The sequence below is a fragment of the Bufo bufo genome, chromosome 4 (genome assembly GCF_905171765.1).
Source record: "Bufo bufo chromosome 4, aBufBuf1.1, whole genome shotgun sequence".
NCBI classification, from domain to species: Eukaryota; Metazoa; Chordata; class Amphibia; order Anura; family Bufonidae; genus Bufo; species Bufo bufo.
The window spans coordinates 115,456,774-115,483,661 of NC_053392.1; the positions used below are offsets into that span (position 1 = coordinate 115,456,774).

Below are 26,888 nucleotides of genomic sequence, written 5' to 3' on the forward strand. Positions count from 1 at the left end.
AATAGGCATCCTACATAAGATAGCAATTATGTGGATGTGATAATCAATATAACAATATAATAGCAAATACAGGTGCGCTCTGCGGTCTTACTAATCCCTCAAACTCATTTTAAAATTGAGAGATTAGCCAACATGTCCTACGGTGAGTCGAACCTCACGCTCCTGTAATTTGCCCACTGGCCCCTGGTATTGCCCACATGGCTCAGGTAGGTGAGTGTTAGGTACCGAGCTACTTGAGAAACCTTGGCGCGGTGCTTGGGCTCAGATATGTCCTACACCGTAGGACATGTTGGCTAATCTCTCAATTTTAAAATCAGTTTGAGGGTTTAGTAAGACCGCAGAGTGCACCTGTCTTTGCTATTATATTGTTATATCGTTACTAATAACCCTAATTTAAAATTGGCCTAACAGAAATCTTGAATGGACATTGCAAACAACAGTGTGCCTAAGCACATGAAGCATTGTATACTTTAATTCCATTAAAAAATGTTTATGTTTTGTAGTTGATCTCCAAAAAAGGAACAAGGCAAGACATATAACGGTTTATTAAAAAAGAGGCTTGCGCTTAAGAATATTCATAATACTTACTGGTGCATATCACCTCCGCAGGATCAGCATCTGCTCTATAATATCCATTCCGGCACACACAGATTGGAGAGGCTTCGGCAGTAGAACGACTGTTCGCAGGGCAAGGTGCACATATTCCAAGGCCTTGATTCGCTTTAAACATGCCAGCAGGACAAGCTAAAAAAAAAAAAAGATTTAATAAAATGCTGCATTGGAAAAACATTATAAAATAAAGAAAAATTTCAAATAAAATGCCACATGAATTCATTGTACTGGTGAGATTTATAATATAATCACATGGCAGGAGTCATGGGGCATTTTCCAAGAGTTACCAATGTCTAGATGACAACCTGAAGGTCAGAGAAAGTCAGACTGTTGTGTCTGAAGGCGGATAACCAGTCAGTCAGTCTGCTGTCTCCATTCAATGTCAGATTTGGAATTGAGGCAGGTGCATCTGACAGACTAAGTCAGGGATATGTTTGCTTGTGTATCTATTGATTTCCAATCTACTGGCTGTGTCGACACTTAAATATATACTGCGACGTCATACTACTTAGTAAATATGTCTTCTAATGCACAAAGTAGACTGGCATGAAAATCAATGCAGAAAAACAATGTGCAGGTACCCTTAGGATATGACCCCGTCCACATTCAGGTTTCCTGATGCAGTTTTGGAAGCCAAACCACGAGCAAATTCAAAGAAGAGGAGAATTAGTACCAGTTTCCTCTTTTACGATCCACTCCTGATTTGGGCTTTGACAGTGTTGTCATACCCTTAGGCTGCTCCACACTTAGGCCTCTTTCACATGGGCGTTGCGGGAAAATGTGCGGGTGCGTTCCGGGAACACCCGCGATTTTTCCGCGCGAGTGCAAAACATTGTAATGCGTTTTGCACTCGCGTGAGAAAAATCACGCATGTTTGGTGCCCAAACCTGAACTTCTTCACAGAAGTTCGGGTTTGGGTTAGGTGTTGTGTAGATGTTATTATTTTCCCTTATAACATGGTTATAAGGGAAAATAATAGCATTCTGAATACAGAATGCTTAGTAGGTGATCAATTGAGGGTTAAAAAAATAAATAAAAATTAACTCACCTTCTCCTCTTGTTCGCGTAGTTCCCGGTCTCTTCTTTACTTCTTTAATGATGAGCTGTGGGCTAAAGGACCTTTGGTGACGTCAGAACACATGCTCCAATCACATGGTACATCACCGTGGTGATGGACCATGTGATTGGAGCATGTGATCTGACGTCACCACAGGTCCTAGCCTATAGTTGATCTTTTAAGAAGTAAAGAAGAGACCGGGAACTACGCGAACAAGAGGAGAAGGTGAGTTATGTTTTTTATTTTTTTTTAACCCTCAATTGACCACCTACTAAGCATTCTGTATTCAGAATGCTATTATTTTCCCTTATAACCATGTTATAAGGGAAAATAATACAGTGAATAGACTGTCACCTAGCAACCATGCGTGAAAATCGCACAGCATCCGCACTTGCTTGCGGATGCTTGCGATTTTCACGCAACCCCATTCACTTCTTTGGGGCCTGCGTTGCGTGAAAAACGCTGAATATAGAGCATGCTGCGATTTTAACGCAACGCACAAGTGATGCGTGAAAATCACCGCTCATGTGAACAGCCCCATAGAAATGAATGGGTCGGTATTCAGTGCGGGTGCAATGCGTTCAACTCACGCATGGCATCCGCGCGGACTACTCGCCCGTGTGAACGGGGCCTTAGTATTTTTGTAATACTTTATTTTGCTTGCTAAAATAAAAACCAAAGAAACATGAAGTTGATGTGTCTTTTACAAGCCTTATTTGGAACTGGCATTTTTTATCACACAACATTTTACTAGGAAATTGTTTTAAAAAGTCACTACAAAAATGAAGCTAAAATATATGAATTTATATAATAAATGAAGTTATAATATAAATAAAAAACAGCCGCAAAAATGGGGCGTCTGTAAGGCTACTTTCACACCTGCATACGGTGCGGATCCATCTTGTATCTGCACAGACGGATCCGCACCGATAATGCAATCGCTTGTATCTGTTCAGAACGGATCCGTTTGCATTATTCATTCAAATAAAAGTCTAAGTCAAAACGGATCCGTCTTGACTGACATTGAAAGTCAATGGGAGGCGGATCCGTTTTCAATTGCACCATATTGTGTCAGTGAAAACGTATCCGTCCCCATTGACTTACATTGTAAGTCAGGATGGATCCCTTTGGCTCCGCATTGTCAGGCGGACACCGAAACGCTGCGAGCTGCGTTTTAGTGTCCGCCTCAAAAGCGGAATACAGGCGCAACAGAGACCAAACACACTCAAATGGATGCATTCTGAACGGATCCTTATCCATTCAGAATGCATTGGGGCTGAACTGATCCGTTTTGGGCCGCTTGTGGGAGCCCTGAAACGGATCTCACAAGCAAACCCAGAAACGCCGGTGTGAAAGTAGCCAACAGTAACTCATTTTTCTATGTCTCAATGAGTTAAAGGAACTTCAGAATTGTATTTTTATTTCCGTCCAGTGAGGGAAACTCACTTGACTAGAAGTAGTATAATGTTAGTTTTTTTCTCCGCGTCCGTGATCCATGATTCCAGTCCGTCAAAAAAATATAACCTGTCCTATTCTTGTCTGTGGAAAACGGAGGACGGACCCATTCAAGTCAATGGGTCCGTCAAAAAAAACGGATGCACAACTGGTATGTCATCCTTGTCCGCGTCCGTTTTTTTCTACAAGACCTTGGTGCGATAAAATTACACTTTTCATTAACCTTCCTTTTTTTCCCCCTGTCAGACAAAAAAAAAGGAGGACACAAGGAAACACAACTGAAGCAAAATCAGACACGGACCACTGAAGCCAAATCACTGACAGTGAAAAAACACTGTCGTGTGCATGAGGCCTTATATGTAGGCCCTACTTCAAAATACAGAAGCAATGTAATTTGGATTGATGAAGGGACCCATTCAATGACAGGGACAACATTCAAGGTTCATACTGTATAGATGGTGGCCTCTTCAGAACTGAAAACTTTGTCTCATTCATAGTAGAGATTAGTGAATTTCTTGAAATTTGTTTCGGGTCCTATTCCCCTTAAAAAATTTAATTCAGGTCTGAATTGATGCCACTCAAATCAAAAGTGCTCCAATTGGCCTGAAAATTTATATATGACACTGAGGTCTCCTAGGACTCAGACTCTTCTCTGGTCACACAAGTAAGATATGACTCTTTTATGTTAATTTGCATATGTATCAAATCGGTTTTTTTTTACACAATAAAAGCACACAGAGCTATGGGGACTGGGTATTGCGGATGTGCTAGTGGCGATCTAGCAACCCATGTCCTCAGCTCTATACACAAAATCCCGGTGACAGGTTCCCTTTAACGCAATGACAGCAATAGCAAATAATGTCACTGACATCTATAGCTATGGGTAAACGTATGGTTGACAGTGTTAACAAATAGCCTATTTAAAAACACACTGTTCCATTGTATTTGTTATGCTTTCTAAAATAAAAAATGCTCCAAAAATTTTCTCTTACTGGGGTCAAACATTGTTTAAACACACATGTTGTTATCAGGGGGGAAAAAAAGTGGCTTGTTCTCAACAAGTTTTCCAAAAATTAAGCCTTAAATAGAGCAGATGCTAGTGTTTATACACACATGCCAGAAGGGAGCAGTGAAGACAGAGATATGCAATTGAGAGGCTGCTATCCATTGCTCAAAGGCATGGTGTCAGACTCAGAGGTGACTAACAGGAGTAGTGAGCCATCTAGTCCACAATGGCAAAATAGCTTGTGCTGTTACTGCTCCATACACTACTACAACCACCCACAATCTCACTCTCGGATGATGAGGCATGGGTCTTTATTTTTCCACTCTTCCATTTACCAGGCATTTTATAATGTGGCCTATAAATGAAAAGTCATATGTTTGGTACACAGTAGAGATGAGTGAAGTTTTGAAAAATTTGATTCGCCAACTTTGCCAAAGTTAGCCAAGAAATTTGATTGGTTACTAATTAATTTGTCATGAATCATTATAAATCAGGTATACCCAGGTCTTAGGGTATAGAGCGGCCAGTCAAGAACCACATGGACAATTAGCCCCTCAGCTGCCTTTCATTTAATAATGAAGACTACACTGTATAGTCCTTCTTCATTGTTAATGGCCATGCGGTACCTTTAAACAGGGGCTGTTGCTGGTATGGGGTATGGCTGTTTAGGTGGGGGCACTATATGTATATCGTTGATGTTCTTGTTTGCAATCTCCTGCAGGTTATTTGACGGTAAACACTGAATATTAAACAGCTCTGGCATACCCACTTCTTCAAACCCAGCACTCTCCTGCCCTACAGGTGGGAGCCCTTCTTCTGCCATCTGCTTTTCCTCCTTTTCCACATCATCTAATATCGATGAGAATATGTCATCAGAAACATTCAGCTCCTCCTATCTCTGCATCTTGCTCACTTTTCTAGGACATGGAGACTTTAAAGAATGATTTGGAAGAAGCAAATAAAAAAAAAGATGAGGATGATCATCATTAAGATCTGTCCCACCTAAGGGGTGCAGACTAGATGGTATTCGTTGGCACACTGGTGCCGGAATAATAAAGGCGTCCATCTTATTGGTATTAAATTACATTTACGGCTGATGTAGTAATAAATAAATGTAGGAATAAATAATTAAAACTGATGCAGCATTAGTCTCCCTGCACTCTCGCTCTCCAATATTCTCCTATTAATTGTTTTCAGCAACACTGTCCCTAGCGCATGAGCGCTTTCCACGTCTCTCTCTATGCTCAGCTCACAGGACAGTGGCGGAGACCATGCGAGATAATTGTTTTATAGGGCTGCAATATCACAGGGGCTAGCTATCAGCCGCCACTTTACGAAAAACTGATTTGTTATCACGAAGTGCAAGGAAAATGTAATTCAAGGTAAATCAAACTTTTCCTAAACTTCGGACAGAATTCCCTTCAATTTGCTTTGCTTCACTTAACACTAGTACACAAATTAATAAACTGTAGCAAAATTGTAAGTGTTTTTCAGTAATTAACAGACACTGACACAATTAAACGTTACTCCTCTTCTATGAACACACTGTTCACTAGTACAACTTACAATAGTATATCGACACAGTTTAATGCATTGAACTTAACGGGCATATCAAAGCAACAGTATAATGCGTTAAATTTCTCTGGTATATTAACCCAACATTATAATGCATTAAATGTAACACAATGGTATAATGCTTACTATTTATGAGTATTTTAATGCAATTGTAAAATGTGCTAAATGTATCTGCTAAATGAAAGCAACTGCATAATACATAAAATTTAACTGATATATTAACACAACAGTATAATGCATTGAATTGGTATATTAATGCAGTCATACAATGCTTTGAATTGAACTAATATACTAACACAGTATTACAAGGCTTTAAATTGAAAAAAATTGCAGATGATCTTTACAAAGAAAAAGTCATATTTGTGCTGCGTAGTCAGCAAAATGTATGCTGCAGTGCTGGGATTTCCTGGGAATATGCCTATAAAACAATTATAAACTGTACAAGCTTCAGATATGATTTTTTTTTAAAAAAAAGCTGTCCAGCTGCTGAAAAAATTATATTTCTGCCCTCAACGTAAAACACACACACAGAACTCTGAGTGACCACCATGTACTTTCCCTATCTGATAAAACTCTGACTTTTTTCCTATTGATTCAATCTACTAAACTAAACTAAATATGTCCCTACAATGTCCTTACAACACTCTAAGGTTTCTGTCTTGTGTCTGTAATTGCTTTTTGCCAGACACATTCAACACACGTCCTGTCCCATCTCAAGCTGTGCTCAGAATGGGCTGTGGCTTACACATAGCACAGAGCTGAAGGACCTGCTAAAATCCTGTTCCATGATTGACCCCTTGTCTGCCTCTGAGCCAATCAGGGCAAGCCTCCTTCCCTCCCAGGGTCATGTGATCTTTTTTCTGCATCCTCCTTCCCGCCCCGTTTTCTGCTAATTTTCACGGTAGATTTGCGCAGATGACGTTTTGCTTGATTCATCTGAAGCGAAGCGCTAAAACTTCGAATTCGTTTGGCAACAGAATTTTTGTGAAATTCACAATGAATCTGATCTGTTCAGAATCAATTCACTCATCTCGAAATTCACAGCCTTAAGAGTGCAAACTAAGCAAATTAAATATGTTAAGGGTCAGGTGGCACAAGGTGGGTTTTAATTAAACCCATATTTAATAGCATAGGCTTGTCATTGGCAGTTGACCTTAATGCCACATATGACCATTATTGGGTTTCAGAGATGGGAATTAATTGTCGCTGTTAAACTGGAGCACAGATCATAAATACAAAATGTCTACAGATTTTACTCTGGCCACAGCAGACAAGATGGAAAGTGCAAAAAGGACGCAGGGTGTACATTGAGAAAATGCCAGGGTTACAATTAGTTATTTCCATTCACCTAAAAAAATTATATTGAGATACTTGCTACTTAAAGGGGTTGTTTTTTTTAGGCAAGTCAGAAGGGGGTCAGGAGCTAGGATTCCACTGAGGGGTCATTTGGACCATTTGGAATTGATTAGTTTATCAGACATTTCTGTAACCAAGGAGGACCACTCAATGATTTCAGCAGAGTAATGACCCAGCATCTGTAAAACCAAATCATTAACAAGGGGTGTAGGCAAATTACCATACCCTAGAAACCCTTTGATCAGAAAATGGGTGATGGTCTAACTGACATGTCAGAAGATAGTAAGCTTTTAAAAAGCTGAAGCCAAAATTCCTGTTTCAGGGTGTCATAATCAGACACCATCGCAAAGCTATATCAATAATTTCTTCTGCCAAGTTTTTATGATCATATTAATATCCTTTAATAAGAATTTTGTTTTTAACCCTGAGAAAAAAAATAAAAATAAAAGTCTGAAAGCAGCCATCACTTTTGACACTGTAATCAATTTCTCCTCATCATCAACTCATATCCACAACCAAGCGGTGAGTGACAGGTTAAAGGGCTTCAATAAAGATTAGCAAGACTGTATCTTCAAAAGGAAATTGCTTGAAAAAGTGGTTATTCCACCAGCTTCTATTAATTTCCTTTCCCCTGGTTACCTGAAGGAGACTCATATCCTGACACGGAGGAGATGGGGAATGAAACTTTTTTCTCTTATCCCAATCAGAAACACAGAAGCACTCGACACTTAACCCCATCAAGGTACCCATAGCTCACAGCCCTGCAATCAGCCGAGGTCCCTGTGCAAGGACACATGGTGATCACTCTTAGTGTAGCTACATTTGCTGGAAATGCATTAAAGCAGAAATTCACAGTCATCTATCTTCCCCTACAACGTTCACAAAAATATTTCTACACTGCACTGCATTAGCTATAGCTAGGGTAATGTACACATATGGTTCACTTGCAAAGCCATATTTGTGGTCTGTGTTCCCACCATACAAAAATGAGGTTAAAGTTTTCCCTACTTCTAGCAGTCAAGATCTGTCCATGTGTATTACCCCGTGAAAGGTTGACATCTCTGTATAAAAAACAACTGGAAATGCCCACAAAGCGAAGAACTGGCCATGTGTATTACCCCGTGAAAGGTTGACATCTCTGTATAGAAAACAACTGGAAATGCCCACAAAGCCAAGAACTGGCCATGAAGTTGACCATTGATTGGCTGATTGGAGAAGTGGAGACCAGCAGGGATTGATGAGGCGGGTAATCTTTCTTTTTTATCTTGAACCCTATTTTGGCCTTTTATAAAACAAATTCCTTTGGAAAACCTATGTAATGCAATAAGTAATTATCATATACCATAGGTTCTTACAAAACAATGTTTCTCAAACTGCGAGGAGACCTTATGGGTAAGGCACCCCCAGTCATTGGTGAGGCATGGCTGGGGAGGAGTTTGTATGGTTACATAATTCTCTGGATGAGCAATATAAATAATTCCTTTTGTGATTAGTTTAAAGCTCTGTTGAGTACAGGAAACACATTTGAAGAGAAATTGGGGTAATTTTTAAGAATTTTGCCATGGACTATAACAACCTGTGAGGCCCAGACAATGCTATGTTCTAGCTTGTAAGATCCCAGCAAAAGAAGGCTTAAAATCCCTGACATATAAGCTATGTGAAGCTGTATAAACTCGAATGGTGTTGTTAGGTGATACCAGTGTCACTTAATCATTTCTATTTAGGACAATATTTTGTCTGAAATTGATCATTAGATGTACACAAAATTATCAGAGGCTGAATGTATCAAAAGGGGCAAATATAGCATGGTTTCCAATAGAAAGATCAATATGGTCTCTCCTTCTGGTGTTGGCAGGACAGGAAAGTCCAATCTTTTTTCATCCCCAATTTCATTTCTTGTAGGACAGAAAACCAATGTGACCATTTGTGGACACCACCCATGGGGCTAGTTTGAGCTATGGACTTTTCCTCCACTGTCCCTTGGTAGCCAAAGGGCTTCTTTGGACATCCATGAAAGATCTGCCTACTGAAATGACTGGACCATGCCCCTGAATGACTTCCACACTGCTAAACCAAGCTCCGATCCTGAGCTGAGCATAAGGACAGGCAATAAAGATACTGTATTAATATTACACATAACACAAAATACATAAGTAAAATGCAATTAAAGGTTGCATTGCCCTACAGGGCCTCATTGCAGCTGCATACACATTAGAAGATAATATGAGACTGCTTATGTTAAGGCAGGGCGGCTTATAAGTAATTTATTAAGGCTGTATAAAAATATGATACATTCCACATTTTCTGTTTAATCACTGTTCTACTGCTGTCTAAATGTCATCTTCAATGCTGTTATTTGTGGGGCTGCCTGTATAATGGAGCAGTTAGTGACAGTAAAATAATACGATGGAATAAAAAAGCAGAACTGTGATATTAGACAAATGCCTTATTTTGTGCAATTTTCAGCAGCTCTAGATCCAGTAGATGATTTACTAGACGATCAGTCCAAGTATTAAAAAACAACATCAAAATAATTACAAACTCTGAAATAATAAAATTGCATAAAATATTCTACCAATAATCCGCAATCTGCAGTATCCAGCAGCACTCAAGCTTGATGATCGGAGAAATTTTAAAGGGTCTGGCTGCATTTTATTTTTTAGAAATAAGGACACTTTTGGACATGGACTATGTTGTATATTACAGCTCATTCCCATAATTTTCGTTCACTGGAAGAAAACAATTGGGACCATCTTAGATTGTACCATTGACTCCTATACACAGTGCCACTAGCAGAATTGGGCTGTCACACCGATCCCATACTGTCAGAAGGAGTTTCCTGTCACTAAAACCCCCAAAATACAACTCTCATATTAAGAGCTGTGTAGCCAAATACAGAAAGCTGCCGTTTCTGCATTTGGGTGTTTGTTGGGGAATCCTATGATGTTGATACCTTTGGAGCTACTTAATGAGGTATCTTAGGGAAATAATAGCTGTCTGATATAGCGTTCAGTCATCATCATTCCGATTTTCAGCCACGGAAATGTTCCAATAAACTATAGTGCAAATTAACTACTTTTTCCTTGCAAATCTGTGTTCAAGTGAATGGTACTGAGCTGCACAACCAGAAACAAGCCATAGACAGGAGTAGAGATGTTTCTAGAAGAATAAAAAGTTGTGATTAATATTCTAATCTCATACAACCCTTTAAAAGGATTTTCTGGTTTTCATCAACATATTTAAAAATATGTATTTAGAAAGTTAGGTGTACTTTTGTAATGTGTTTCTTTATTGCGCCTATCTTCCATGACCATGTCCATGCAGCTCTTTCTTATTTCATGTGATATTATGCCCATAGTCATGTCAGTGATAGGGGAGTGTCTATGTAACTAGCTGGGTGGGAGGAGCCATAAACTAGCTGGGTGCTATTATGGGCGGTGATAGGGGAGTGTCTATGTAACTAGCTGGGTGGGAGGAGCCATAAACTAGCTGGGTGTTATTATGGGCGGTGATAGGGGAGTGTCTATGTAACTAGAGGGGTGGGAGGAGCTATAAACTAGCTGGGTGTTATTATGGGCGGTGATAGGGGAGTGTCTATGTAACTAGAGGGGTGGGAGGAGCTATAAACTAGCTGGGTGTTATTATGGGCGGTGATAGGGGAGTGTCTATGTAACTAGAGGGGTGGGAGGAGCTATAAACTAGTTGGGTGTTATTATGGGCAGTGATAGGGGAGTGTCTATGTAACTAGCTGGGTGGGAGGAGCTAAAAACTAGCTGGGTGTTATTATGGGTGGTGATAGGGGAGTGTCTATGTAACTAGAGGGGTGGGAGGAGCTATAAACTAGCTGGGTGCTATTATGGGCGGTGATAGGGGAGTGTCTATGTAACTAGAGGGGTGAGAGGAGCTATAAACTAGCTGGGTGTTATTATGGGCGGTGATAGGGGAGTGTCTATGTAACTAGAGGGGTGGGAGGAGCTATAAACTAGCTGGGTGTTATTATGGGCGGTGATAGGGGAGTGTCTATGTAACTAGAGGGGTGGGAGGAGCTATAAACCAGCTGGGTGTTATTATGGGCGGTGATAGGGGAGTGTCTATGTAACTAGAGGGGTGGGAGGAGCTATAAACTAGCTGGGTGTTATTATGGGCGGTGATAGGGGAGTGTCTATGTAACTAGAGAGGTGGGAGGAGCTATAAACTAGCTGGGTGTTATTATTGACGGGGATGGAGCTGTGGTAGAGGAAAAAGAAGTGCATCATGGGTTTGGTTGGACACAGCAACAGGAAGTGCTACATACAGGATGGAAAGAAGGCAGAGTGATGTGTTTACATGATGAAAACAGGTCAGAAGAGTCCAAATGGAAAAAGGCATAAGGTAAGAAACTACATGAGCATATCTATTCAAAACCACAGTAATCCAGGAAAACCCCTTTAGGCAGCTTTAAAGGGGAAGCCTCCCTTATTAGTGAATTAATATTAGGGCTGAGCTCACACTTCGGTAATTTGATCAGTTATGAAGCCTACTCAGAGTTAAGGTATATTGGATAGATCTGCATCTGTTTACAGCCGCACCTGATTTGGGCTCATAATAACCAATGGAAATAACTGATCAAATAGCTGAAGTGTGAACTCAGTCTAACTCATACTAATATACATTATGACGAACGATTAATAAGATGGCTCTGATATAAGCATTAGAGTCTCCATTACCCATTTAAACTAGCTCTCCTCCGGAAGGAAAAAAAAACTCTCTCATGCCACCTACACCACCTACAGGTTGCTACCTTGTATGACTAGGGATTTTAGCCAAACATTAACACTAATAGGAAAAGACACCAATCTGTAGACAGCTGTTTTGGGTTTATTTCCTCTCATTAGTACAGAGTGAGAGGCCTTTGAGGTAGCTCTTGGGAGGTGGTTTTTCTCTTTGAGGAGATCTAACTGGTGTAGGGTTTTACAGACAATTCTCCCTGAGAAAGGGTATGAAGGGGATTTGCATATCTTTCTCAGGGGGCATTCCCTGTAAGCCTCTTTATGCCAGCTGGGTCTCCACAAGGATAAATGGTACCCCCCCCCCCCCCCCCCTTAGAGCTCCTTAATAAATGACATCATCAAAGGGGACAAATGAGAAACGACACTTTTCCAATTATCTCTAACTTTTAGTGGATATTACACGTCAGGACAAGTAGACAGAGGATCGCTCTGAACATAAAAGAAGCTGAATGAAATAATGTCTCAATTTTATACAGCGGGAAAGGAAATGTGCGGACTGGAGAGGACTGAGTGAGCAATTCTTATCTGTCATAAGACTCTGTTTTCAGAAACTCATTATAATAATAGTGTTAAAGAAGAAAACTTTAAAACCGAAACTTCATTTTTTTTTATTTTTTGCTTCTCTCTCTTGTAAATAGTCAAATGCCCGTATTCTCTCTCGTGACAGATAGGCGAAGCTCAGGAAATGCTTGTTTGTAGATTTTACCTGACATTTGTGAAGATAATTGTGGTACAAAAAAAAAAAAACGGAGAAGATAATAGCTAAGGAAAGGGCTGAACTGGAAATAAATACCAATGGCATAACAGGCCTAATTAGCGGCACGGACAAGCAGACATATTCACACTGAATTGTACTTCATTATAGACGTGCGGCTGTAGCTGGATAGAGCGATTGTCCTGACGTAGACATAGACAAACACGATCACAATTAAGGGCTATCAACTTGTAATAGACATAATGGAGATGACCGTGAAATGACTGAATACCAAATAAAAGGTGATTAGAGCCAGTGGATGGGGAGATGGTGAATAGAGTTGGTGAAGGAATTAGATGGAAAGAAGTGACAGAAAAAATACTTAGGATGACCTATAATGACTGCAGTGATTTAGAAGGTACTTTGCTTAGTCCTCTGCAGCAGAGCAGAATCATCAAGCATCTTGTTAGGCCTGGTTCACACAATGTGGTTGTGGACCATATTTACTTCTTTTGAAGGGAAAACAGCAAGCAAGAGGTTTTCCGGTCCTTTTATATTCATGGCCTATCCCCAAGATAAGCCATCAATATCTGAACAGACCCCCCCCCCCCCCCAATCAGCTGTTCTGCAGTACCTCAGTGCCAGAACTACACCTCCATCCATTGTATGTAGTGGACTTAGCTGTCTACTGCATCACTGCTCCCAAATAAATAAAATATAATGTAATACAATAAGGACGGCTTGTTAGCTTCCTTCTTGAGCCATATTCACTGTTGGCCGAATGCTCGTCCAGAAAAGGACTATATACATGCACTCTTCTTGCCAAGAGTGCATGTGTTCTCAATAGGGAGAGGGGAATAAGCTACTGCCAGGCAATTCTGACTCAATTAGGAACGAATAAGGTTGGCCATGTTGAAGCAGAACATGCCCAACTCTTTTTTCAGTGGATGTAGGGGAACAATCATCAGAGATGGAGTCGTGACTCCGCCATATATATTAGTCTACTTTCACACTCGCGCTTTGGCTTTCCGTTTGTGAGATCCGTCCAGGGCTCTCACCAGCGGTCCAAAATGGATCAGTTTGCATTCTAATGCATTCTGAATGATGGAAAAGGATCAGTTTGCATCAGTTCAGTCTCCATTCTGCTTTGGAGACGGACACCGTCTGATGAAACTGAGCCAAACGGATCCGTCCTGGCACACAATGTAAGTCAATGGGGACTGATCCGTTTTCACTGACACAATCTGGCACAATAGAAAACTGATCCGTCCTCCATTGACTTTCAATGGTGTTCAAGACGGATCCGTCTTGGCTATGTTAAAGATAATACAAACGGATCCGTTCTGAACGGATGCAGACGGCTGCATTATCTGAACGGATCCGTCCATGACGGATCCGCACAAAAAGCGAGTGTGAAAGTAGCCTTAGATGCTTGGCAGGTTGGTAGATTCAGCTAAAATTAGTCTCACATGTATGGCCACCATTAGAAGCACGTGCCATGGCCATTTTTTTTAGATGTAGGCCCTACTCTAGTTACACCTTTTTTTAACCTGATCACTCCTCCAAATCTCATAAAGTCTGTATTCTCTGACTAATACCCAGAGCTAGAGATACCAAGGAGGTTCCTAAATTGGTCAATATTTGAGTGCTCACCTTAGGCTACTTTCACACTAGCGTTGTTCTTTTCCGGCATAGAGTTCCGTCACAGGGGCTCTATACCGGAAAAGAACTGATCAGGTATGTCCCCATGCATTCTGAATGGAGAGTAATCCGTTCAGTTTGCATCAGGATGTCTTCAGTTCAGTCGTTTTGACTGATCAGGCAAAAGAGAAAACCGTAGCATGCTACGGTTTTATCTCCGGCTAAAAAAACTGAAGACTTGCCTGAATGCCGGATCAGGCATTTTTTCCCATAGGAATGTATTAGTGCCGGATCCGGCATTCAGAATACCGGAATGCCGGATCCGTCCTTCCGGTATGCGCATGCGCAGACTGAAAAAAAGGTGAAAAAATAAATGCCGGATCCGTTTTTGCCGGATGACACCGGAAAGACGGATCCGGCATTTCAATGCATTTTTTCGACTGATCAGGCATTTTTAAGACTGATCAGGATCCTGATCAGTCTTACTAATGCCATCAGTTAGCATACATTTTGCCTGATCCGGCAGGCAGTTCCGGCGACGGAACTGCTTGCCGGATCTCTCTGCCGCAAGTGTGAAAGTAGCCTTAGACTGTCATCAGACTAGGAACACAAAATATCTACTAGATTGCAACCTTGGAGATATTCCACACAGCAGTGCCAGTACAGTGGTGTAGTCAAAATAGTAGTGCCATTTACAGTAGTCACATACACTTGGAATAGTCTACTCTATACCACTGTGATTACCATAATCTGGAAGCCAAATAGCAGAAAGCACAAAAAATCACCAACCTCCTACTAGACAAAGCACTAGACAACAAACTTATCTTCTCAAGGATCCTGCCCAAGGATACAGCCAGACAATCAATAGCCACTTACACGTACTGTAGCTCTTACGTCCTGTGCCTGCAGATATATATATATATATATATATATATATTGAACAAAAATATAAACGCAACACTTTCGTTTTTTTCTCCCATTTTGCATGAGCTGAACTCAAAGATCTGAAACATTTTCCACATACACAAAAGACCTATTACTCTCAAATATTGTTCACAAATCTGTCTAAATCTGTGTTAGTGAGCACTTCTCCTTTGCCGAGATAATCCATCCCACCTCAGAGGTGTGGCATATCAAGGTGCTGATTAGACAGCATGAATATTGCACAGGTGTGCCTTAGACTGCCCACAATAAAAGGCCACTCTGAAATGTGCAGTTTGATCACACAGCACAATGCTACATATATATATATATATATATAGCACGGACCATAACGCAATTCTATGACGGAATGCATAACGGAATGCCTTTAGAGGCATTCCGTTTTTCATTCCGTCATAATAGAAGTATATGGGCTGCAAAACGGATTTGTCCCGTTTCCGTTATGCATTCCGTCATAAAATTGCGTTATGGTTCGTGGTAACAGAATCCATAACACAATTCACCTTTAACCAACAAAGTGTAAACAAATTTCAAAATATAAAATTTGATCATCTCTACTTATTTCATTAGCACAAGACACTTGTATGCCATTACATCTAAACCACACTGGTAATTAAAACAGTCTAGCAATTCTATTGTAACACCCTAAAATTAGTATACATCTCAATCAGAACGCATATGTAATTCAAGCGTGAATAGTACATTGCGGAATTTGCCAGCTCAGTGATGTGGAAATGGACACTTGGTTGAAACATATGCTGCATACCTGCCATGTAACATCTGCACACGTGAGGGGTGCATTTGATCAAATTTCAATGTGGTTTATTGAGCAAACTTAATACTGTGTCAGCCTTGTCAGCCAATTCTTATAATATTTCATATAAAAAGTAGCAATCTGTACAAGAGTCATTCAAATATATAAGGTATATAGCAAGCTATCGAGTCCATTATCTATTATATACAATAGTTTCTATACATGTCACTTTTAGTAGATTGGTATGAAGACTCTGAACAGCTAAGATATTCATCCCTTTTACGTGGTAGGGTTTGTATCAGTGCATATCTATGAAGACTTGTCATTCAGAAGTCTGGTAAAGCTGAGGAGTCACCACTGTTGAGGCTGCAATGGTGGCCACCTTGGCTGTCAACCAGTTTTCATGACATAACACTCATAGCTGGTATTTACATGGGTATTGTATGGCACTGTTCATTTGTCACTGTATGGTGTATTATTATTGCAGACAGTGTAAATTCTGAGTACTTTGTACCAGAAATTGGGGCCTGCCATCAAGAATTGTCCATATAGGCAAATGGTTTACTCCAAATCAACATAAAATAGGATTTTCTTCTGCTGGACCTTTGATGTCCATTACTGTTTCAGAACCTGGGTCCGCTAAAGAATGCTCTGACACTATGGTGAAACAGTCCTACCCTGATTACAGAGTATGGTAGTGGCACTGTATAACATTGTTATTTAGGTGGAGACCATCAAGAATTGACCATAGTGGCAAGTGGTTGACTCAAAATCAACATAAAATGGGATTATCTTCTGCTGAAATTCTGGTGCCCATTACTATGTCAGAACCTGAGTCCAGCGGAGTATCCTCTGGCACACTGTATGGCAATTTTAAATAAAGGCTATATTGTATGGCTACTACTATTTGTGCCCCTCTGTATGGGTAGTTTTTATATTTACGTTGGTTTCTCCAGATTTACTTAACGAAAGGACTATAATATAGTAAAAGATTGGCAAAGCCTGACAAGGTCAATATAAATGGAAGCCAGACATTATACATGTCTACTGTAGTATTTTATCTTCTTTAGTCAATATCATTAGTGCACAAAGTTATACTGGGACCATTAGTTTAAACGAGTCTTCAAACATCATCCAATAGATCGCTTTACCACACGACTGAGCAATGCTGCATCAACACTTCTCCAGAAATAGCACTGATGCCCCTGATACCATTTTCCTATAGACAGGAGACCTCATAGAAAGTACACACTAAGAAGAAGTAATCAATGAGATGATGAGGCATGTCGTCCTCACTGACATATCGTTCCTTCCAAGTAATTCAAGTGTTGATTTCTTGACAATCTGCAGAGCTTCTACCCCCGTGATGATAACCTCTCTAGATCTTTCCTTATTGATCACAACAACATACAGTAGATGAAAGCTACTTTTTTTCACAGGCTAACACCATTGGGAGGAGAACAGACCACATAAAGTCTGAACGCTATCTAGTGTGATGGGCACAGCTTCTTGGCAGAGCTATCTGGTATGCTTGTATCACTTACATCTCAATGGAAATGGACACTTATATATATGAAATAAAAAAGAGCAACAAACTAGGTTTATGATATTTTGACTAGATTTAGGTCAATATTATTTTCACTATGTGCCATGTAGCCAATTTTAACACCTGGTGACTATAGATATAAACGTCCATCTTAGGTTAGGATCTTCAGATTTCTAAATGGAATGTTCAGGATGTCTTGGATAGTGTCGGTCCATAAATCCTGTTTCTCAGCTCTTTTCACTTTAAAACATGATCGTCTGTTGCAATGAATTCGATCTTCTCTGAATGATTTCACATTTCAAGGCAAGGAAATCTATTAGAGGTTGTGGATTTATGCACCAGGCTTGCTCCGAGTCGGCAGAAGTCTTTAGCATACCTCACAACTTTTTGAACGCCCAAAGAGGAACACTTATCTGCATATCTATGCACTTCAATAGTTTTCTCTTACAAAACAGAGCAAAGATTATCTGAATTTACAAATTTCTAAAATTCCAAATTTCATCAATTAATGAAATAATATACAAGGCAAGTTCTAATATGCACATGGGAACCAGCCAAACACTTTCTGGATCAATATTGTAAATGCAATAATGAAAATCTATACCTCACATAAAAAAAGGGGCATTTATGAAGCAAAGAGGGACAGAGGGATTTGGGTCAAAAATAGGGACTGTCTCTGCAAAAGAGGGACACTTGGGAGGTCAGCTCTAGAAATGACAGTGCACAAGACCCCTCTAGTGTTTTTGGTGCAGAAAATTGCTTAAAAATTCTGATAAATTAAGGCAAGCTGCATGCAGGGGTCCCGGCTAGAGATGATGAAATAGTTCGTCACGAAGTGCATTTCTTAGTAAGTAGTGGGTGCAATAACAGGGAGCGACGATTGCACAGCTCCTCGTCATTGTACCCCCCCCAGATACCGTGTTCATACAAGATTGTGGCATGTGATAGCAATAATCCGGTGAAAAATAAATAATAATAATAGTACAATCATACTTGTCCTAATCTATTTGATCGCGAAGAGCCGGCTGCAGCCATCTTGACTGAAGATCTAGCACAAAATCTTGTGTGGCTTGTGATGACGTCATCATGTCCGTCGGGATTTCATGGGAGATCTTCAATCAAGATGGCAGTGGCCGGTTCTTTGCGGATGAGGCGAGTATGATTTTTTGTTTTTTTTACACCATTTCAGGTAAAATTGATTCATTACCATGAAGCACAAGGTAATTCAGCTTCATAATTAATATAATTCTCCCTGAAATTCAGATCGAATTCCACTTTGTGGAGTTTGATTTGTTCAACACTAGTCCTGAAACTAGCTGTTTTATCATCAATAGAGGATTGATAAACTATATGAGCATTTCTGAGTCAAGAGATAGAGGAGAAGAGTGATGCTGGGGTCAGGGTCTGATTCCAGGATACACAAAACTGGACTGACTGTCCTACTCAGTTAACAGGAGTAGTTAAAGTCCTTAAAGGGGTTTTCCACTTTTTCCATATTGATGACCTATCCTCATCTCCATTGCAGCTTCGGAGCATTATAATTACAGCTTCTTCATCCCATTCACTTGAAAGGGAAGGAGCAGTTGTAGTTCCACTCCGTCCCCTTCACTTGAATGGCAGGGAGGAGCCGTAATTACACTGCTCCACCCCTGTGATGTTAACGGTGAGCAGGTAAACACTGAGATATATCAGATCAGCTGGGGTCCAACTTTCAGAATCCCCACCGATCAGTTGTTCTGCAGTAGATCTGGCACTGGAAATAGGCAACTGAACTTCACAGCTCCATCACCAATGTAATGGATTGAGCTGGTTACTTCAGGCCTCCTCCCTTCTCTCCATTCCAGGGATGGAGCTGTGTAGTTTCAGCTCATATTTCCATCGCTGGACCTACAGCAGATCGTCGAGGGTGCCGGTAGTCAGACCCCAACCAATCTGATATTCATGACATGTTCTAAGGATAGCCTATCAATATAAAAATCCCAGAGAGCCACCTTAATTGTGGAGATTTGCCCGGAGAACCAGATAGGCTTCAGGAAGAGTCCACTTACAGCACTATTTAGAAGCAGTGAGGGGTATGGTTTCTATACATAGAATCCTCATACTGTAAATGATTGCACATAGTCTCATGGTATACAGCATACTAATTGCGATACTCCCTCAATTAGTTCATCTCAGTAATTGATCAGAGCCAATTAGCTGTAGAAAGCAGTACCTATTTTTTTTTAACATTAACGTGCGATCAGGCTTCAAGAGGTTATGGCTTGCAAGGCATGCTGGGACAGTAAGTCCTACACCATCTGGAGCGCCGCAGGTGACCTGCCTCCCCTGTAAAATGTGCATTCCTGATTTATCTTGTGCACTGTGCATGAAATGCACTCCGGTCACCATTCCGAACGACAGCACTGTATAGACAATGCTATATGCACAGGGGTTATAGAAATCTCGGTGCCTGCTTCTGTTGGCACAGCAGGAGCACACATTATTCTATGGTATTATTATTGAATTATGTTAATGCCATCATCAAACCTGGAAAAGTCCCAGCTAATGCAGAAAGAAGGCACTCGCCTACAAATTGGGAAAAGCCACTAGCTTGTTGACTGGGAAAACAGCCAATTTAAGGTCTGGAAAACACCCAACTAGGAAGGGATTCAAAGCTCTGATGAAGGAGTCGCACTTTCCAGTAAACTGAAGATGCACCCAACTGTGGCGCTGACGGAAAAAGGACTTGATGTGATTGAATCAACCGAGCAAGTCCAACTCCTAATCATGGGTAAAATCACTGAGATGCATAAATATTAGCTCACAATCCCCAGGCGGCATGTCAAGCCATTTAATGACCAGACCACAAACTGTCTGGTAAACGTCCTTGGGATAGTTTATGACCATCTGTTGTTCATCCCTAACCAGGAAGGAATTGGTTTGAAAACAGAATTTAGTTTATAGCACAGTATTTTCATTTACATTATACAGCTGAACATAGATTATGTGCTATGGCTGAGCTCATCTCTAGGAAGCTTATTAAAGGGGTTCCCCTGGAATTAAGAAAATGAAAATAATTGAATATTACTTTATTATAAATACATTCTCAAATACCTTTCATTAGTTATAATGGCTCATTTTGTCTAGAGCGCAATCATTGGGAGAAATAAAATAGCCGCCGTCCTATTAGTCCACACAAAACTTGTCCTAATCACACAGGAGGCCGAGTTACTTCAGAACACTGTGCTAAAGAGCTGCCTCCTCCTAACTCTCCTACATGCCAGGAATTATAGTCCTGAATACAGCATATAAGATCTTCAGCTCAATTGCTGTAGGAATCGAGTTCATGAGGAGACATAGAGTACAGAGAGGAGGAACAGGAGACAGCTCTTTAGCTCAGTGTACTGAAGTAACTTGTCCTGCTGTGTGATTAGGACAGGTTTTGTGTGTACTAATAGGATGTCAGCCATTTTATTTCTCCTAATAATTGTTCCCCATACAAAATGAACCATCATAACTATTGAAAGGTATTTGGGAATATATTTATAACAAAGTAATACTTAAATATTTTCATTTTCTTGATTCCCGGACAACCCCTTTAATGAGAACCAAACAATTTTCCATTTTTGCATTTTTTTTTTTGTTCAAGAGCCATCACTTTTTTTAATTTTCTGTTCACATAGCCGTATGAGGGCTTGTTATTGTAGGGACAAGTTGTACTTTCTAATGGCACCATTTTATATTTCATGCAATGTAATGGGAAGCTGGAAAGAAATTCCAAATGGGATTAAATTGTAAAAAAAAAACTCAATTCTGCCACGGTTTTATGGGTTTGTTTTTAGAGTGTTCCTTATGCAGTAAAAATGATCTGTTACCTTCATTCTCTGGGTCAGTACAATCACAGTGATACCACATTTTTATAGTTTTTCTTGGCTTTTAATTCTTAAAAAAACAACTTTAAAAAAAACTGATTTTTTTTTCTTTGTATCGCCATATACTGACCCCGTATAACTTTTTTTTATAATTACTGTATGTCTATAGAGCTGTATAAGGCTAAATTTTTGCAGAGCAATCTGTAGTTTTTATTCATACAATTTTGGAGTGTTTATGTGACTTTTTGACCACTTTTTATTCAATTTTTTGAGAGGTAAAACAAAACAAAAAAGGCAAATCAGCCATTTTTTTTCCATTACGGCATTCACTGTACCAGATAAATATGTTTATATTTTAATAGTTTGGGCATTTTGGAATTTGAATGTGCTAATCATGTTTATTTTTTTATTATTATGGGGAAGGGGGTGATTTACATTTTTATAATTTTTTTAAAATGTTATATCTATATTTCTTTATATTGTTTCCTTAGGGGACTTGAACATGTGATTATTGGATCACTTGCAGCCTATGGGACATTCAATACGTACCTATGGAGACTTGCTACAGGCAGGGCTCAATAGGATCTATCATTGTGGTAGCCTCAGATCCTTCAGAGGGATCAAGGCTACCACAAGGAATAAATGGCTCTCCAGATTGCCGGGCAAGGGAGCTTTTTGGGCCCCAGAAAGCACTGCCAGGGAAAGCCTCCTCAGAATGGTCGAGTGGTTAAAAATATCTGTCATCAGTGCTATCGCTGATCAAAGACATTAGTCTTCTGCACCAATAAGAACCTCTATTGACTCAATGTTGACCTGTAAATGATCACAGTATTTATAAGGTTCTAGATTTTTTTTTAGATCTAGACATCCCCAGTTTGTAAGCATGCAGCGTCAGGAGGACTGGACCCGTGGTACAGATAATGGCGCTAGAGAAAAGGGTAAAGTTAATTTTACTATTTCTAAAATATGGGTGTTTCTTTCAAGGTTCTAGAATTATTTCTAGATCTCCTTAAAGGAATCCTGCCTCTAGAATTGGGGCCACTAAGCCACCAGTATTCCCTTATGCAGCCAGGGTTTAGCTTTGTAAAGATATCTTGACTGGACCAGTGTTGCAGATAACTAAGAAAATGGAGAGTAGATCATGATTCTATTTCAAGCATTTCTAGATCTTGTCTGAAAGTTTTAATTATCTCTGAAAACGCCTTTAAGGCGACTGTTCAGGTAGGGGCGGACACAGACACCAGAGGGCCCCTGTGCAAAGAATGTGCCTGGGCCCCCTCCCCTCCAAGCCAAGTTCTCAACATAACCAATTCCGTCCTAACATTACTTATAGCAATACAAAACATACAGGGTAAGGCTAGTTTCACACCTGCAGCACTACGCTCCGGCCACCTGATCCGGTAAAAAATGCAAGGAATTGGCCAGACACAAACTCAGGCATGCAGCGGTTTGTGTCCAGCTGATTCTCTGCATTTTTGCCAGATTGTCGCTGGATCTCTGCTAGACCCCATTATAGTTAATGGGGTCGGCGGATATTCTGTCTGCATTCAGCAGTGCTGGAACATTCCGGCAGGCTGTTTTCTGCTGGAAGAGCCTGACAGAATCACTGACTCAGATGTGAAGGTAGCCTAATACAGGTCCACATTCCTCTTACAACCAGGGACGTCTTCTTTGATGCAGATGTTCTCTGTCCTCATCTTCTCCTTTCAGACCACACCGCCATGATGATGTCTTCCAGCCATCTCTTCTCTCTGCAGGGTTTGACAGACATTCATCTTAGTTTCCCATAATCCTCCCACCTAATCAACACCCCTCTAATACTGTGCCTGCTGTGCTCCATATACTAGTTACACACAGATAGTTCCCCTTCAATAATTATTGGCACACAGTGTCCTAAAAAATAACTGCACCCAGGAAACAGTGTCCCTGACACTAATAGTGTAAACATAATGAGAATATATAGAAAGACTGAGCACTCACCAGCTAGACCAATTGAAGACCATGAACAAGTGTATATATTATCTAACAATATAATTTATTAATAGAATATTTATAAATAGCCCTAAAACTATAATGCAATAAAACAATGGCAATAAAAGATCAGAGTAATAACTGAAGGACACTATTGAATATATAATATGCACCTATAATGCAGTGAAATAGACAATGCTAAAAAAGTAAAAAAGTAAAAAGGGCAAATATATAACCAAATATAAAACCAGGTGTATAGGTGGTTAGAATATTCGATGGATATTCAATAGTTGTTCGATAAACCACTAAGATCCAGTAGAGAAATACGCCAGGTATAATGTCCGATAATTAAAGCGGATAAATGTCCCTGTGTTTGAAAGATTAAGTTCGCTTATACAGGATAAGAACAAATGAGCATATAGTCAATGGAAAAGATACACCTGTTATTCGCCGTCTGATGTAAGTGTAGCCGTGGCGTCCCACAAAGCTCGCTATGTCAGATTAGGCAATACCTGGGTCTAGTCGCTTGCTTAAAGTGATTCGGATGATCATGTAGCTCTCAGCATGAGAGATCTCCTGGTAGTATTCACCAAAGCTGCAAGCCTGGACCTGGTCAGTGGTTAACAAGGTGTTTTCCTCCGTATTAACAAGAAGTCGTTGCTCCGGCAAAGTTAAAGTCCAATTGTCGGGATGTTGGGGTCTCGTGAATGTTCATCAGCTGATGTCCGAGGTATGCAGAAACCAAACGCGTTTCGGGGTCCTTTCCTGGCCCCTCCCCCACTGAGGAAGGGGCCAGGAAAGGACCCCGAAACGCGTTTGGTTTCTGCATACCTCGGACATCAGCTGATGAACATTCACGAGACCCCAACATCCCGACAATTGGACTTTAACTTTGCCGGAGCAACGACTTCTTGTTAATACGGAGGAAAACACCTTGTTAACCACTGACCAGGTCCAGGCTTGCAGCTTTGGTGAATACTACCAGGAGATCTCTCATGCTGAGAGCTACATGATCATCCGAATCACTTTAAGCAAGCGACTAGACCCAGGTATTGCCTAATCTGACATAGCGAGCTTTGTGGGACGCCACGGCTACACTTACATCAGACGGCGAATAACAGGTGTATCTTTTCCATTGACTATATGCTCATTTGTTCTTATCCTGTATAAGCGAACTTAATCTTTCAAACACAGGGACATTTATCCGCTTTAATTATCGGACATTATACCTGGCGTATTTCTCTACTGGATCTATTAGTGGTTTATCGAACAACTATTGAATATCCATCGAATATTCTAACCACCTATACACCTGGTTTTATATTTGGTTATATATTTGCCCTTTTTACTTTTTTACTTTTTTAGCATTGTCTATTTCACTGCATTATAGGTGCATATTATATACGGTATTCAATAGTGTCCTTCAGTTATTACTCTGATCTTTTATTGCCATTGTTTTATTGCATTATAGTTTTAGGGCTATTTATAAATATTCTATTAATAAATTATATTGTTATATAATATATACACTTGTTCATGGTCTTCAATTGGTCCAGCTGGTGAGTGCTCAGTCTTTCTATATATTCTCATACGTTATTCCATTTATGACTGGGTGAGTCATAACAGACTTAGCAGCACCCATTTCCATAGCCGCATACAGAGTTGAGCCACCATACCTTGATCAACAGTGTAAACATAATGTTCCCCAAAAATAATTGTGCTAAGCTGATACCGTGCCAGGGTGCCTACCAAAGTAACAGTACTCCCCAAAATCCCACCAACAGAAATAATTATCTACCAGACAACACGTAGTAGTAATAGTGCCCCTACAGTAATAATGTCCCCACTGTTTCCCAGAAGTAATAATGCTCCTATAGTGCTCATACTAGTATTCAAGTTCCTCATAGTCCCTCAACTGTAATAAAGCCCACCATAATGCCCCCGGTAGTAATAATTCTCTTTATAACTCTTTGTGTAACAGTAGAAAAATGACCTTATAATGTGTGCCAGTACATAAAAGTGCCCTATTGTGTGGCAGTATAAAAAATACCTCCTCTTAGTGCCCCCTGTAGAACCAATGTCCCCATAGAACCCTCATAATGTGTGCCAATGCCCCCTACTGTGTTCCCAAAAAACTCTCTTAGTGCCCCCAGTTGAGCCAAAGTCCCCATAGTGCCCTATAATTTGCGCCCCTTATAAAATACTCCTATATCGTGCACCAAAAGTGCACCTCCCCTTGTCTCTATGGTAACTGACAATGTGCCAGTGTAAAATGCCCCCATATTGTGTGCCGGTATAATGCCCCTATATAATGAACTCAATAGTGCTCCTTTTCCCCATTGTCCATGGTGCCCCCAATGTGTGTCAGTATTTAAAATAGGGCCCCCATAGAGCTCCTCCTCCTCCATAGTGCCCCCCATGTGTGCCAGTAAATAAGATAGGCCCTCCATAGTGTTCTTCCCCCTCCATAGTGACCCCCATGTGTGCCAGTATATAAAATAGGTCCCCAATAGTACTCCCCCCTCCATGGTGCCCCCCATGTGTGTCAGTATTTAAAATAGGGCCCCCATAGTGCTCCCCCTCCTCCATAGTGCCCCCCATGTGTGCCAGTACATAAGATAGGGCCCCAGTAGATGCCCCCATGAGTGCTAGATAGGGCCCCTAGCAAAATGTAAATAAAAAAATATAAACACATAGACTTTATATTACTTACCTCCTTGCTGCTGTCAGTGATGCGATGCACGCCTCTTCCGGCCTATGTCCTGCGCTGTACAGCTCAGACAGCACGATAATGTCATTGCGCCGCCTGCGCTGGCCTCTGATAGGCTATAGGCATTAGGCCTGCAACCGATGAGAGGACTGGGGAAGGGAGACACCTCTCCCCTGCCCCGCCGCAGCATCCCATCTGTATCCCCATCCTAAGGACAGCGATACAGTTGAATAGAGATGAGCGCTTCCACAATGGAAGCGCTCATCTCCCCCTGCCGCGGGTAAGAAGGGGCCCCCTCCTGCTCTGGGCCCCTGTGCAAGGAACTGGCTGCACATGCGGTATGTCCACCCCTGTCTACAGGTGATACCGGCCATTTATTTTTCTCAATGCTTGACCTGTGGCTACTTTTTAGCTCAGCTACATTATGACAGAGCTGCAATCTGTGACTACAGTGTGGCTATTTTGCCTAGGGGAAGTCTGAGGTAGTCAAAAACACACCTCTTGGCTCAGTTCCTACCCTTCTGCTATCCCCTGATTGACTGTTGTGTATAACACGTGTCTATCACATGTTCACCAGGAATTCAGTGCATGGAGAGCTGGACTATCACCACATGGGCAAAATGATTTAAAAAAATGTAGATTACTTCCTCACCGGTGAGAAAAAGATGATTACTAGGTATCGCACCCACATAAACTAAGTAAGGGGGAGTGCCCAGGGTCACTTTAAAATGAAGGTGCAGAAGTCATGTAATTGAAGAACTGTTATTGTGGCGTTCACTGTAAAATTCCAATAATCCAGTTTTATCGGATATCTGGGGTTGTGTGAAATTCTTCATCTATTACATGATTTATTTAAAACTCTTTTATTCTTCTTTTTGAAAACCGACCCTATAATTTCCATCATTCTTCTGCCATATACTAAACTGAAACACACATCAGAGCCCTTGCT

General features: G+C 40.6%; 1 protein-coding gene across 3 annotated transcripts in view; it reads right to left on the bottom strand.

The window, feature by feature from the left end:
• The window catches only part of EPHB1 (EPH receptor B1), a 327,629-nt gene that overhangs the window by 85,246 nt on the left and 215,495 nt on the right, over positions 1–26,888 (bottom strand). For all 3 annotated transcript variants that reach the window (XM_040427671.1, XM_040427670.1, XM_040427673.1), the window contains exon 4: positions 589–744. In XM_040427671.1, the coding sequence (XP_040283605.1) occupies positions 589–744 (156 nt within the window). The remainder of the gene's footprint in view (positions 1–588; positions 745–26,888) is intronic.